Genomic DNA, 15,853 nt, shown 5'->3' with positions numbered 1-15,853 from the left:
AGCAACAGAAGTGGTCATGTTTGGCGGGCAATGTTTCTTCTTCATGCGGGGGGGACCAGCCGGCATTCACCATGATTGATGATTGATTTACATTGGGGGGGGGGGGGGGCATTTTTATTTTATTTACAGCGGATCTCCAGGTTTTCTTTAAAAAGTTTGTTTGGACCAAGTTGGTCCAGACAGATTATTTTTTTTACTAAGTGGTTCAGCAACATACAGTACCCAGTGCTGGGTTCTGGTTTTGAGGCAGAAACTTTGACCTCTGCTTTGTATTCTGTAAATGAATAAAAAGCTTCCTCTGATTGGCTGAGTTAGAGAGTGTGATGTCATCAGCCTGCCTCTCTTCCTCAGCTAATCAGAAGAATGTGTGTATTCACAGAATGCAAAGCTGCCTATGAATGGCTGAGTGTCACTCAGACATACTCTGCATTGTTCCAGGTGAGAGACAGGAAGTCTCTGTTCCACAGCTGAAACCCAGCACCGTGTACTGTATGTAGCTGAAGCTACATGCAGTACATACAGTGCTTAGAGCCAGTGCAGCACTTAGTAAAATAAATAGTTTGTTTGGACCAACTCTTTTGTTTACATTCTGCTGTCAGCAGGAAATCACCTGCTGCTGAGAGAGCAGGGATGACTCTTTGTTGGCCACTGGTAATTGCAGGCTCCTTAACAACCTCCTCACAGCAAGGATGAGTCATTGGGTGTTAGGACTATGGTGGGTGCTGGCTCCAAACTAGTACAAATTGCATACAGAATTGCATAAAAAATGCATGTGTAGACGTGATTTTGATGTATTTCCATTGACGTCTATGGACCACAAATCGCACTGCATCACACCAAAGTAGCACAGGATCCTTCCCCAAAGCTGCATACAGCTTTGCACATTGATGTGAATGGGAAACATTGGAAACACAGTTACGTTATGTGATTCAGCGCAAACCATGTTGCATTTGAAACCACATCAGTGTAAATGTAAGTGGGATTTTCTCAAATTTGACTGCAAAAGTAGAAATATGCTTTAAGGATAATAACTGCACATATGATATTAACCGTAAAATAAGTGAGTATTGTCACCCTAAGCAAGGAAGTGTGCTACTGGCAGGATAGATAATCAGATGTATCAGGAATAAAAGTCTTAAAACAAATGCAGGCACCCCATCTAAGGGCTGGTAAGCTGCATTATGTCATATTCTGTTTTTGTTCTTCTTAGGTTTAGATAAGTATTAAGCTATTCATCATTTTTAGGCACCAAATTGTTTTATAATATGGGGACGGGTGAGGCTATCAATACAAATTTATAATAACTTCCTCTTAAAGCTACAATAAACTGAAAAAAATATTATTAGCTAGACTGCTGAGCTGGTCATCACAAACCAAGTGTGCAGTCAATAATTGTCAAAACTGGTCCACTAACAAATGTTATTATGTCATTACTATCTGGGAGACCAGAGAAGTACGGGTTCAAATTTGTATAAGTGCCTGATTTTTTTTTTTTTCTTCTCATTTGGGTGACATTTATTTATCTATATGCTCATCAAAACAATCATTTTTTTATCACTTTTATTGCTGTCACAAGGAATGTAAACATCCCTTGTGACAGTAATAGGCAGTGACAGATACTCTTTATGGAGGGATTTATAGGACCCCAAACCCTTCCTCTGCACTTAAAAGCGTTAAAAACACCAAGTTTTGGCTGTTTGTAATGCTGTCATTTATTTAAAATCTGGCGCCTTTAGGGCTCCAGTAACCAGAAGTGATGTCATGACATTGCTTCTGGATTACATCAGAGCCGATTCTGGCTTTGTTCGGGTCTTTGGCCAGCCGGCTGGTTGCTCGGGCCTCCAAGTGTCAAAGGAGACCCAATAGGAGCGGCAGTGGGTGGAGGAGGGACGTCCCCTCCCACTGCTTGTAATAACAGCCAAGCGGCTGTTTAGCCACATTGGTTACTACAAGAAAACCAACCGTCGGCTCTAAAAAACGGTACCAGGGTGATGCCTGTAGCTGCGGGCATCACTCCTGTACAACCACTTGAAGCAACATCGGTCATATTAGCAAGTTTGTGACTGATACCGATACTTCAAAAAAAGTAAATATCAACCCCAGATAACCGGCCTCACTGATAATCGGTCAGTCCTTAGTTTTAGAGCACATAAACAAGTATTGGATTGCAGGAAACAAGCATTTTATGTTCACATAGCCATATATACTTTGTTAATGTCCTTATTTAAATTGTGAGGAAAACTATATCCTTGTGTGATATTTATAAAATACACACAGGTTTCCACAAAGGTACAATGAGAGGGTGACTTCAGGATATAATAGAACATATGTCTGGTTGACAGAAAGTTGTGGAAATTGTGTTTAAATAGGTCAAATTTAAAAGGCGATTATGTCTTTCTTGGCTCTAAATGGCAAGACAAGAATTCCTGGGTGGTGTGTAGAGGATTACGAGTAGATGACACATTTACACGCATTGGCTGTCTGCCACACTTGCTCAGTTTCCCTTGCTTGTTAACCTGTGTGTGGGACTCTGGATTTATACATGGGGCTCAAGTTATTTTGCAGAGTTGTCTAGTTGTGTTTAAAATACCATTGCAACTGCTAATTTCATATAACTAGCTGCTGGAAGAGTACAGCCCATCGATGGAGTATTTAAACTTGAATCATTTATTGATGTGGGAAACCCAATGGACTATAACTGCATTGAAAATTTTTCTTTCAAAATGATTTGGGTTTGATGAATGAATTTATATAAATGCAGTCCTATATATTTTAAAATTTCTCTATCCATTCAGAGATCTAAAAGACATAAGTGATCTCTGACTGCTTGCACAATTCATATATATATATATATATATATATATATATATATATATATATATATATATATACATGCTAATTTCCAGTTATGATTCAGGGCTCATGCAAACAGGGCTTAAAATATTCGCTTTTACAGGCGTTTGGCAGTTTTATTTCATCTGCCTGTAAACACACCTCTAGGTTAGCTTATGCACACACAGGTGTTTACAGGCATATTAGAAAAGGAACATTTTACAGGCATAAAAAATTACCAGCGCATTCAGGAGAAAACGTAAAAAGGTCTAAATGTGCTTGAATGTTAGACATGTTTAGCACTTGAGCATTCAGTCTGCCCAGAATAAATTAAAGTTCTGGTCAATGGAATCCATTAATGCTCAAATGCTCAAAACGCATATGTAGTACACAGCTTTGGCTGCATTTTTTAGGCCGCCTATTCCTGCCAGGAGAAAAAGGATTTCAGAGTAGAAAATCAAACTCCCTATGTACATAAAGTCTAAGTTTAGTTTAAAATACACACAAGTCACAAAATGCCCCTAAATGCAAACGAATTGTTCACTGACTTTAATTTAATTAAAGTCAGGCTGAAAATGTAAATACTGTGTACACAGGATGTGCTGAGTACATGGATATGTTTGTCAGCTTTTAAACATGCTATTTGTAAAATTACTGAAACACATTTTGCATGCAGTTAAATGATAGTTGCTGCAGGACTTCATTCAACATGCTGTCTTTCACCCAGGGCTGACGATAAGGCAGGACGGCCAGCCCCCCTTTCCCATTATTTAAAAAGGGGGCCCAGGCACCCGCTGAGCAGGACGGTGGGCTGTACAGCCTTGCAACTCTTGGATCCTCCTGCAGCACTGCCAGCTGCCTTAGATCCCCCTGCAGCGTTGCCGACTTTCTCCCTCTGGCTGCGCAGCAGGTGGAATCGCTTCTATTATCTGTCCCTTCCACCCGCTGTCTGGCCCCCCTTCCCCGCAGCGCTTCCAGCTTCTCCCCTTTCCTCCACTCTCCTCTCCCACCAGCAGCTGCTGGGGGCACATGGATCTTTTCAGGATGGAGAGCAGAGTAAAGATGTCACTTATCGGCCCCTTCTTTTCCTGGATGAACACAGTAAGTAATCTGTACTGATCGCTCCTGTGTCCATTCATAGTTGAAGCGTAGTAAACTGTTTGCTATGCTTCCATTTGTTAATGTCACAGAGCACTTCCCATTCATTCACTTCTCTGAGGCTTCAGAGAAAGGGACTTGGTAATATCTGTCCTTAGGCCCTTTCTCTGTCTCAAAAGTGAAAAATCATGGGTCTAAACAGACCATTTCACCAAAGCCCCCCAAAAAAAAAAAAAATCAATACATTAAATACAATTCTATAAAAATCGAAATGGTTAAAAATAATAAAAAATAAATAAAGGACTCGTATATATGTGCTGTGATCTCTGAAGGGAAGTCAGCATTTAAATCACTGTTCAGAGAACATTTAACAGGCTTGCTTTAAACCCACACTAATGCACTGCAACCATTTGGGCACTTGCAGAGCAGCTCTATTCACTGATCTTTGTTCAATGAGGGTATAATTTAGCAGCAGTCTAACATGTCCCTTTACTTTCCAAATTTTATTTTACTTTTGACCAATGAGATGAACTTTCACTACGAATTGGAGAGGAAGGAGGTGGGATTAAGTGCCACATTCATTTAGAAAGCTGGGATTTAAATGAAAACTCTACATTTTGTGGCTTCCAAAATTAAACCTACCTACATGATTCTTGAGCAATCTGCTACTGATGACAATGACAGTTTTAGGACATCATAAGTATAGGTACACTAGAAAGACTGTCAACTATCATGGGGATCTTGATAGTTCACATCAGCATAGAGGAATTTTTTACTGTTTTACTTTGCAAAGGATTTTTTCCTTAGCATAGTGAATGGGGTGAAGACTTCTATAATCCAACCATGCGCAGGCAAAAATACATTTTTATCATTTTCATTGCACATGATTGTGCATTTTTATCACATTTTCTAAGTTAAAGGAGTTGTAAAGTCAGGAAGGTTTTTTTTTTATCTTAATTCATTCTGTGTATTAAGATAAAAAGCCTTCTGTGTGAAGCCGCCCCCCCAGCACCCCTAATACATACATTTTCCCCCTCTCTGTGCAGCGATGTCCCAGAGTCCCTTGGCCGCCCTGGGACTCTTCCTCCTGATTGGCTGAGATACGGCGGCGGCGGCAGCGCCATTGGCTCCCGCGGCTGTCAATCACAGTCAGTGAGCCAAACGGGAGAGAGGGGCCAGACCGAACGGCAGCTCCATGTCTTGACTCTGGTGCCCCCATAGCAAGCTTCTTGCTGTGGGGGCACTTGATAGGAAGGAGGGGCCAGGAGTAGGAACGAGGGACCCGAGAAGAGGAGGATCCAGGCTGCTCTGTGCAAATTTTTTCATCATTTCAGACTGATATGTATTCTGACACATATTTTTGGTAAAAAAATCCCAATAAGTGTATATTGATTGGTTTGCGCAAAAGTTATCGCATCTACAAACTAGGGGGAAGCTATATACCATGAGCTGTATAAATGAGAACCTTCACAGGTTCAGAAGTCAGTACTTAGTATAGTTTTTTTTTACCATTAAGCAGTCCATCTTTATCATAATAATAACAGCAATGCATACAAACGCTTATGCATTTTGTGTGGTGTTTTTATTCACAACCTAAAAAATAGTGTGCTATAATTAACACTGATTAAGGTCCAGTACCAGTTGCCAGTAATACTGTATTATTATTAAAACACACTCAAAGTGTGGAAAAGTTATATTCTCTGTCAGGTTTTTATTGCTCTTCACTCACTTTGTGGATGGTCACCGATACAGAAAGTGATCAAAATTAGGCAGGCAAAGGCAGTAATAAATCATGTTTTTTTTTTAAGGAAAGTGAGGAAGGGCAAGAACTTTTGTCATGTCTGTATTTCCTCCATCTACTTGGGGTGAGCTTACATTCTGTGTGGTTACCAGAACAAGAGGGGAGTAAAAACTCCCTAAGGCCTCTTTCACACACTCCGTCCGTCGGACGGACTCCGTTTTTCTCAGCGGGGGATCGATCTGCCGATCCCCCGCTGAGCAGAAGGATGACAGCTGTGTCTCCGCGCTGTGTGCGGAGACACAGCTGTCAGTTCCCCATGCATCTCTATGGGGGAAATCGGATGGGAACGGACCGTCGGTCCATTCCCATCCGATCACCATCCGATCCGCTGGACGGATTGATAATAGGGTTTCCATCCGTCCAGATTTGACGGATCGGATGTCAGCGGACATGTCTCCGCTGACATCCGATGCCCCATAGGGATGCGTGGGGGGACAGTCTGCCTGTGTGAAAGAGCCCTTATAGGGACTCCGAAATTAAAAAAAACAACAAAAAAATTGTTATATTCTCTTGTAAGTCACCAGTGCTCCTTTATTCTATTTAGCTTCTTTTTAGCACCAGGTCACACAAGTTGTTCCGTAACCAATGTTATGGGACCATGCAGAAAACCTTCCTAAACACAGACTGTGTAACTGTCTGCCTATTGGAAGAGCATATGCACAGCATTGTATTTTTGAATATGGATTTTTTCCTATGTAGAAACAATAACTCGCACCCTTAAAAAAAAAAAAAAACAATTATTAGTTAGAAGTAATACCAATAAAAATGGCAAACACATTTGCTTTGCATTTTGCTGTTGTTCAGGGTTTCATGTTGGCTCATAATGTTGTTTCTTTCCTCTGGGCTATTGTGTGCACATTTTTATTTTCACAGCAGAAATTAAAGCCATCTCGCGCTGTTAAGTGCACCAGCCATAATATACACCAGGTGTAGTAATTAGCAGCCACATAAAGGCTGCCTATTTGTCTGGTTCTGCTGCTGTTGTTGAATCCCCTTGTGCCTTCACACTATCAGATAGCTGGATTTAATTGAGGCCACATCAGATGAGGCATTACTGACACCTTTAATTGAATGAGCATCCAGGGAGAATTAACTCATAATATTGATTGGCTTTTAGCCACTTGCTCAGAAGGGTGTCTAGATAGCTTATTAGTTGCCTTTATTTACACCTTTGTGCAAAGAGTACAAACAGGATTTCATGGTGCAATATGTTTTTGTAAGTACTCTTAATAACTTTTTAAAATGGGCTGATAATAAAAATGCAAATATCGTTTTTAATAGCTTTTTAGTTTTTTTAAAAAAAGTTTACAAATATTCTGTGTAATTACAGGGCAGAGTAATATTAGGCTTTGATTTAGCCGCATTTTTGAATTGGCTTAATTTTCTATATTTTTAAAATGTCTAAGTTTAAACTGAAATAGTTATTTCAATGTGACTATATAAGGTACAATATATTTTAAAATATGCTTTTTAGGCTATAGTATTTCCATTTTTATGTAAATTAAGTTCCGAAGGTCACTTTTTAAATTGTATTTGTTACATTTCCGAGTTCTAGCATGCATATGTTTCCTATAATTAACCATCTTGTGTTTTCAACAGTTTTCCGATTTCTTGAGTTTGTCATTCTATCTTGCCTGCATGATGATGTGCTCTGTCTTTTCAAGAGGTTCTGAATTTAAACAGTAAATGTCAATAATGAAATTATGAACTAATGACTTAAATGGAGCTACCTGCATTTTATTCCTGGGGAGTATGGGTACTTTGCCCATTATCCTGTACCCAGAGCTGTGCATTCGAGCTAGTTGTCATGGACCACCTTGTCTGCCAGTTCTTCAGGCTTACCTTTCTGCTGGCTGGATGCCAAGTATCTGCTGTATAGTTCAGTTGGCTATGTGACATGCCCCTATGTACTGTGACTTAGGCCCCGAAGACCAGTCTTTTTACCACTCCTCATGTATCCCACAGGTCTGCTCTATGGGGGGAAATCCTTTTAAAACAAAGGCAGAAGTGCCTAATTTTGAAAATGTACTCAATTTGTAAAATTGAAATTTACTATTTATTGTGAGAATCTCTTTTAGCTTATTATAAGCAGGTGCTGGCGTATTTTGTGCTATGCTTATTTTAAAAGTAATATGTCTATTCTGGGATATTTACACAGTGCCTTGTGCACTTTAATTGGCCTTTAACTGAGTTTTTCAGGACTGAATAGGGAAGGAAAAAATATTCAACTTCCTTTGATGTTATAGCATGGTTCTGGTTTGAACTTTTTTGCAGTTGAACTCTGTACAGAGTCTTTGAATTTATCCACAGTACTGAAGTTTTCTTAAACTTCCTCCAACACTTTAATTACACAATGCACTTGGCAGAAATAATTGTCTAATATTCCAGAACTTAGATTCTCTTTGAGGTTAAATGATCGAGCTGGGTTTGCTAATTTAGATGAAGAAATATTTCTGAAAGTTGGTATTTTAGTGTTTTGTTGGTTTGAAGAGCAATGATCCTCTCAATTTGTTTTTTTTTTTTTCCATAAAAGTTTTATTAAATCATTTTTTAACTGCATGTGCAGACAAAAGACGGGTATCATAGCCGGGCATCGGGCAGCAGAGGGGAAGGGCGGGCAAGGATGCTGTGTATGTGAGGACACAGCACCTCTCCTTTCAAAACCCAGGAGTGCCATAAAACTGTCAGATCTAAATTAGAGATAAGTCTACGAGATGCTATGCACCTTGTTGGCCTTAACTCATAGTATGCCTGCATGTTTATGAACCCCTTGGCACCAGCTCCTGCCGCCCCCTTTAATGGCTTTAAAATGCGGGGGGGTGGGGCTTTTGTCCATATGATTGGCTGTCATGGGGGTCACATGATCGGAAAACATGAGGTCACATAATCGTTAGCCGCTGGTCAGCTGTGGCACAACTGTATTGGCACCAAGGCCCGGCTGCTGAGAGGCCACATATTTGCATGCCCTCGTCGCCAACTGGTTAAAGTTGGTGTCAAAGAGTTCAGCGTTAATGTTAATTTCAGCTTTGGTGCAGTTACACTTAGTGTAGTGCCTAGCCCCTCCCACCCTGCCAGTCTTAAGGCTCCTTCACATCTGTGTGAGCACTAACACGCGGCAATGCACATTATACCTGGTACATGCTTCTATTTTCAATGGCACCCTAACACACAAAAGCAATGCACCATACATTGCAATTTGCTTAATTTGGAAAAACCATGCATGTTTTCTCTAACGTTCATTGACAGACGCAGCTCCATCTAATTCTTGACTGCCCCCTACAGGAGTAGAACACTAGGCAGGAAAAGGCTTTACCATGCCTATGGGGCTGTCCCTGCAGGCATACACCCACACACTCTGCTATAGGCTTCAGTTTGTTTCTGCCTAGTTTAGGAGTAGGACCTATTTCCCTGCTGGGACTTAGCTGTTTTTTTTTTGGGAACCGTTTTTTAAGACTTTACTCATAATTTTGTTCCTGAGAGACCTACAAGCAACAGCCGGCTGGGTTTCGGACTGGATATGCTAGATACTTAAGGTCTCCCAGCCCAGCCAGCGCCCATGCGCAGGTTATAGTCCAGCACTAGACCTCGCCACCGCAGAGCCCCGATGGACGCGAGCTGGCCTGTGAGTAAAATACCTCGCCAGGACGCATACGACCTGGGTGGCCCCGAGTCGCAGCGTACCCCCTGGCCGTCAGAACCCCCACCCCAGGTGGAGAGCTATTCTGTTTAAAGTGGTGCCCACCTCATGCCGTTGGTATGGTGAGTAAGTGTCCCCCCATTTCTCTCGGGGTGGACGTGGGCCCCTCCCTGGGAAAGTCGGACCCTCGGGTATTCCTTTGTTTCTCCTGGCCTCTCTGTGATACCAGGCCCCCTCTTAGGCTCCCCCCCCCACAAGCAGGTTCCTACCTCAGGGGGGCGGATGTTTTGCAGCCATTGTGGCAGTTCTGCGGGGGGGGGGGTTTATCCTGGTAGAGGGGGCCCCTTCTGGGGACCCGCCGATGCCACTGTCTAATCACCCCCCTGGGGGGGTCCTGGAGACCGCATGGCGTGCCGTTGGGGGCCTCCATTTGCTGTAGTTTCGCTCTGCATCAATGTAAACCTTTTCCCATTGAAATGCATGGGCGACTATGTTTTGGTAATTCCCCCATAAGAATGCATGGGGCGGCTATTTGGAGTCCACGATCACTGGACAGCAGAGAGAAGCTAGGGTGACTCTAGCACATGACCCAGGTATTTCCTGTTCCTGTGTCAGATCGTTTTTCTCCCTGCACAGAGCGTTTGCAGGTGGTATGTTACTGGGGTCCCTATAGGTATTTCTCATTCAACCTGCTGCAGGCTGTGCTAGGGCTGAGAATTGTGGTGCCGCTGGTGCAGCGGTGTGGATTGCGTTTTTTGCAGTTTTTTCTTAAAGTGAGACTTTTTTTGGATTAAGTAAATATGGAGACCCAGAACCAAATCTCACCCACAGACCCCCCTCAGTGCGGTTGCAGGACCCTCTGGGGCGCAGCATTACAGCAGTTTTGGAAAACCTGGTGTCAAAAGTGGATTTCGTTTTAAAAAATGCCACTAGTAGAAAGCGCCCTATGCCTTCCCCTGCCTCTTTAGTATCCTTAGATTCTGAGGTAGATATGGCCATTGCATACGCATGCCACCCTGGTGGTCTTCGCATTCTGATGGCAAGGAGGATGTACCCTTGTCAGCAGCCGCACGGGAAAGCGAGCTGGTGGAGGCACTTATAGTGTCAGTGCGGGAAACCTTAAAAAAGGCAGATGATTCTACAGCGTCAAGGAGGCAGATGTATTTTAGCTCCCAGTGGGACGGGAGACCAGGGCAAACCACGGAAGGTGATGGGAGGGGGGGGGACGTCCCTTTCCGCTCCTTGTAATGACAGCCGAGCGGCTTCTTAGCCGCATTTGTTGTTATTACAAGACAGCCAACCGTCGGCTATGGACGCCGGTATCGGGGTGATGCCTCTAGCTGCAGGCATCACCCCGGTACAAGCACTTTCCGAAATATCGGTAACCACAGGGGCCGATTCCGATATATCAAGGAAAGTGCATATCGCCCCCCTGATATATATCGGCTTTGCCGTTAATCAGTCGATCCCTAGTTTTATTCAAACCTGTTCACTGTGCCCAGGAAGGGTGGCGAAGTGCGTCCAATGCTAGATCTCAAAGTTATGAACTGCTTTGCGCAGGTACAGAAGTTTTGAGTGGAGTCTATTCGCACGCTGGTGGCGTCCCTACATCAGGGAGACCTGTTGGCCTTTTATCAATATCCAGGACACATATCTACACATCCCTATCTACACTGGACACCAGCATTTCTTCGCTTCGCTGTGGCTGAGGAGCACTTTCAATTTGTGGCGTTACCCTTTGGTCCCGCCTCTGCTCCCAGGGTCTTCACAAAAGTGTTGGCTCCAATATTGGCACTTCTACGTCAGAGGGGGATTGCGGTCCTGTGGTACCTAGACGATCTCCTGTTAAGAGCAGATTCTCATTCAGCTCCTTTAGGGGTTTTAACAGATTCTCATTCAGCTCTGTTAGGGGATTTGGCAATCACTGTAAGGACTTTGCAAGAGTTTGGGAGGACCATCAATTTTGCAAAATTAGCCCTGGTACCATCCTCAAGATTGGTCTACCTGGGTTTGACTCTGGATTCCGCTTCAGCAAAGGTTATTCTTCTCCTGGACAAGTTGCAGAAGTTGCAAGGGGTAATTTGTTGTCCAGCAATCTGTCCTCTCTGCCGACTTGCATAAGAGTCCTAGGTCTGATGGTGTCGACCTGCGAGGCGGTCCCATTTGCTCAGTTCCACACCAGGTCATTACAGAGGGAAATTCTGGTCAAATGGAACAAGATCCAAAGTCGTTGGATTCTATGATTCGGTTGAGTCACAACACAAAGACTGCTCTTCTGTGGTGGCTTTGCTCATTGGCATTGTACCAGGGCAAGTCTTTCCTTCCATTGTATTGGACCGTAGTCACCACAGACACCAACCTGTCCGGCTGGGGAGGAGTGCTGGGGAAGCTGTGTGCCCAGAGGTCTTGGACAGTGGAAGAGTCCAGCCTATCGATCAATGTTCTGGAACTCAGGGCAATAAAGCTTTGCCTTTGTCACTGGACAAATCATCTACAAGGTTGTCCAGTCCGAGTTAAGTCGGACAATGCCACGGCCGTGGCTTACATCAATCATCAAGGGGGCACCAAGAGTGTCATATAGGCCCGGGAGGTGGCCTAGATCTTGAAGTGGGCAGAGAATTTTGTTCCAGCTCTCTCCGCGGTACATATCCCAGGTGTGGAAAACTGTCAGGCGAACTACCTGAGCCATCAGATGTTGGATCAGGGGGAATGGTCTCTACATCTGGAGGTGTTCCATCTCCTGTGTGCTCAATGGAGAGGACACCCAATGTCGACCTGTTGGCCTCTCGGCTCAACAAGAAGGTTCATAGGTTTGTACCCAGGTCACGGGATCCCCTAGCCGATGCCTAGGATGCACTGGTGGCTTCTTGGGTCGTTATCGGCTGATCTATGTGTTAAAACTGCTGAAACTCCTGCCGAGTCTCCTGCGCAGAATAGAGGTGGAGGGGATTCCAGTCATTTTGGTTGCTCCAGACTGTCCTCGGTCTTGGTATGCAGATCTGGTTAGTTAGGTCTCCGATGCTCCTTGGAGACTTCCTCTTAGGGAAGATCTGCTGTCTCAAGGGCCGATCTTCCATCCTACTTTACAGTCGCTGGCTTTAATGGCATAGCTGTATAAGGATAGGGTGCTTTCTGATTTAATGATTCCTACACTGTTGAAGGCCAGGAAATCTCTTTTCAGGTATATCTATCATTGTACGTGGAAATCGTACTTTTCATAATGTGAATCCGTGAAGGTGCATCCTCGCCTTTTTTCGGTGGCTAGGATCTTGGCTTTCCTTGAAAGAGGTGTCGAACAGAAGTTGGCCTTGGCTACTATTAAAGGCCAAGTGTTGGCCTTGGCTGTGTTTTTCAAACGTCCTTTAGCCTTGCATGCGTTGATTCACACTTTTATCCAAGGGGTCCATCATGTGGCCCCTCCGAGGTGACCCCCGTTACCTCCGTGAGATCTGAATTTGGTATGGTCTCTTATTCAAAAAAACCTCTTTTTGAGAACATTAGGGAGATTCCTCTGCTTACCTTGTCTCAGAAGGTTGCCTTTTTTTGGTGGCTATTTCTGCAATTCGCCTTATTTGGTGGTCCACAGAGATAAAGTGGTATGTCGACTTAGTCAGTCATTTCTTCCTAAGGTGGTTTCTGATTTCCATGTACATGAAGACATTGTGCTGCCTTCTTTATGTCCTAAGCCTAAGCATTCTAAGGAAATTACTTTGCATTCTTTGGATGTGGTTCGGGCAATTCGTGTTTACCTGGCAGCTACTGAAGCTTTCAGGAAATCAGATTCTCTTTTTGTCCTTACGGAAGGATCTAGAAAAGGATTGGCTGCGTCTGCTGTGACCATTTCTAGGTGGATCAGGCAGATGGTGGTTCAGGCTTATTTGCTGAAGGGTAAGGTTCCACCTTTCCCTGTAAAGGCGCATTCTACTAGGGCGCTCACTGCTTCTTGGGCTTTTTGCCATCAGGTGTCAGTGATACAAGTTTTCAAGGTGGCAACTTGGTCGTCTGTGCACACAATCACAAAATTTTATAAAGTAGATGTGTTGGCATCCTCAGATGCTTCTTCTCTCCGCAAGGTTTTGCAGGCTGCTTTTTGAAAGGGACTTAGTCTCTTTGAGGGTGTTTGTCTAGGTGAGCTCCTGTTGTTCCTGGTTGAGCTTTATATTCTCTGGTTGGCTAAAGTTTTAGCCTTGTTGGGAATTCCGTTCTTTTTCTGCATTGTTTTCCCACCCCTCATGCAAATACTGCTTTGGGACGTCTCAATGGTCAAGAATTAGATGGAGCTGCGTCTGTCAATGAACGATAGGGAAAACTGGATTTTTTTCTTACTGTAAAATCCTTTTTTTTGAAGTTCATTGACAGACGCAGTATCCGCCCCTCTATCTTGAGAGGGTTGGGGTTTTTCCTCTAAACACTACTTGCATTGAAACTGAAGCCTGTAGCAGAGTGTGTGGGTGTATGCCTGCAGGGACGGCCCCATAGGCGTGGTAAAGCTTTTTCCTGCCTAGTGTTCTACTTCTGTAGGGGGCAGCATAACCCAATAGTGAAGAATTAGATGGAGCTGCATCTGTCAATGAACTTCAGAGAAAAGGATTTTACGGTAAGACAAAAATCCATTTTTTTAGCCATTCTGGTGCACTGGCAGCCCATTAAAATACTGCATGCACCTTTAAGAAGAACTGTGGGATAAGCAAATATGGTCCAAATGCCAGAGGCATGTGCATTCTTCCTTGGCTTGCTTTGTGTATTTATTCTAGATCTGTGCAATAATCTAGGGTGACTGATCTTCTCTCCGCCCCCTCCAGTAGTATTCTGCAAACAGCCTGTAGTTGGTGGGCCTACTGGGCCCCTCCCACAGCCCTATATTCTGCACATGTCTATGTACAGCAAAGTGATGATGCCACTGCTCTTTTTTTTACAAGAGAATATCTTGTATTGCAAAGGCATTTGGTGCACACAAATTGGATTTATATCCTTTGTGGCTACTGTGAAATTGGATTTATATCCTTTGTGGCTACTGTGAAATATATTTAAATGAAAGTTTCTGTGCCGGTTGTTTTGCTTTATCACAATACAACAGATTGGAAGGACATGCACTCTTATCCAATCTTATTGAGAGTTGTACTCCCGGGGGGGGGGGGGGGGTGTTGGCCAGGCTCTAGAAGCAGGTGTGACTGCATTGATGGGGCAGTGGCACTTTAAAGAACAGTTTTAGCATTCTTTGCACTTCAATGACCACATATTATAATCCAATTACATTTTGGATACATGTTAGAAGTCTTTCGTAGTTCTGTGGCCACTTCATAGCACGTCATAGCTGAATGGCCTTGAACAGGGTAAAATGGACCTCCCTAATGTAATGCAAGCACTTGGTGTAAGCTGTCTCTTCAGCATTAATTAGTAGAGGAGGTGAGAATGGACACATGATTTAAAGGATGTCTGATACTGAGCTGATAATTGGCCACGCAGAAAGGAAGCAAAAGTGTTGATTGGCTATGTTTAGGGATTTCAGAGACCTCCACATATAAATTAAATACTACTTTTTAATTTCACTGGAATTGCTCTTTAGCCACTTATTAGATGCCAGCTATCAGATTATTACGAAGTATTAATGCCACTGATAAATTTCTTTGAAGCACAGACTACATCAAAATACTACATAAAATAATAAATTTGAACAGATTCATATAAATATTACAACAAAATTATTTACTTTCTATAACCTATTCTAAGTGGAAAGTACTATGTAATCTTCAAAACCCAGCTGAAAGATTTATTCCTACTGGACTTGCTTCTCTTATACGTTTGCTTTGCATTTCCTGCTGCTGTTGGCTTCTCTATTATAACCATGTCTTCCTTTTCTTGTCCTGTTCTCCTTCCCTTTGTTCTTTGATTTGTCTTTCTTTGTACACTTTGTTCCCTTCTTCCACATGTGTTTGGGGTCTTGTTGTGCCCACTCAACAGTATCTCCTCCTGCAGACTCCACTGATGTTTACAGACCAAGCTCAGCATGATGTCATTATGGTTCTGAAGTTTCCCTCCAACTCGCCGGTTACTCACATTGCCGCAAATACTCAGCCTGGATTGGCCAGTCCTGCAGTCATAACTGTCACAGCCAACAGGCTGTTTGCTGTAAACAAGTGGCATAGTCTTCCTGGTAAGTTCTAAAACTCTGTTGTTCAACTGAAATACCAGCTCATAATTGTGCATGTACCAGGGTTGAACTCGTCTTTTAGATGATATTAGTATAGGTAATGTATGTGTGGTGGAGAGGAGCAGTCAACAGGATAAGCTTCAACTTGAAATACACTGCTCAAAAAAATGAAAGGAACACTTTGAAAACACATCCGATCTCAATGGGGAAAAATATCATTCTCTGGATATCTATACTGATCAGGACTGGGTAATGTGTTAGGAAGGAAAGGATATAGTGCAAAAGTATACCTGCGCTGCTGTCAAATCAAATGCATAAATAAATCCCAATAAAT

General features: G+C 43.1%; 1 protein-coding gene across 2 annotated transcripts in view; it reads left to right on the top strand.

Annotated features, from left to right (window-relative positions):
- LRBA (LPS responsive beige-like anchor protein) overlaps window positions 1-15,853 on the top strand; it is a 1,198,938-nt gene that overhangs the window by 1,093,241 nt on the left and 89,844 nt on the right. Inside the window, exon 49 of one of the 2 annotated variants that reach the window (XM_082258080.1) lies at window positions 15,345-15,522. In XM_082258080.1, the coding sequence (XP_082114206.1) occupies window positions 15,345-15,522 (178 nt within the window). Of the gene's footprint in view, window positions 1-15,329; window positions 15,523-15,853 lie in introns of both variants that reach the window. The other variant, XM_082258079.1, reaches the window with a different exon arrangement.

Source organism: Pelophylax lessonae (assembly GCF_965119305.1).
Source record: "Pelophylax lessonae genome assembly, chromosome: 1".
Classification (NCBI taxonomy): Eukaryota; Metazoa; Chordata; class Amphibia; order Anura; family Ranidae; genus Pelophylax; species Pelophylax lessonae.
This window is presented reverse-complemented; position numbering and strand designations above follow the sequence as displayed.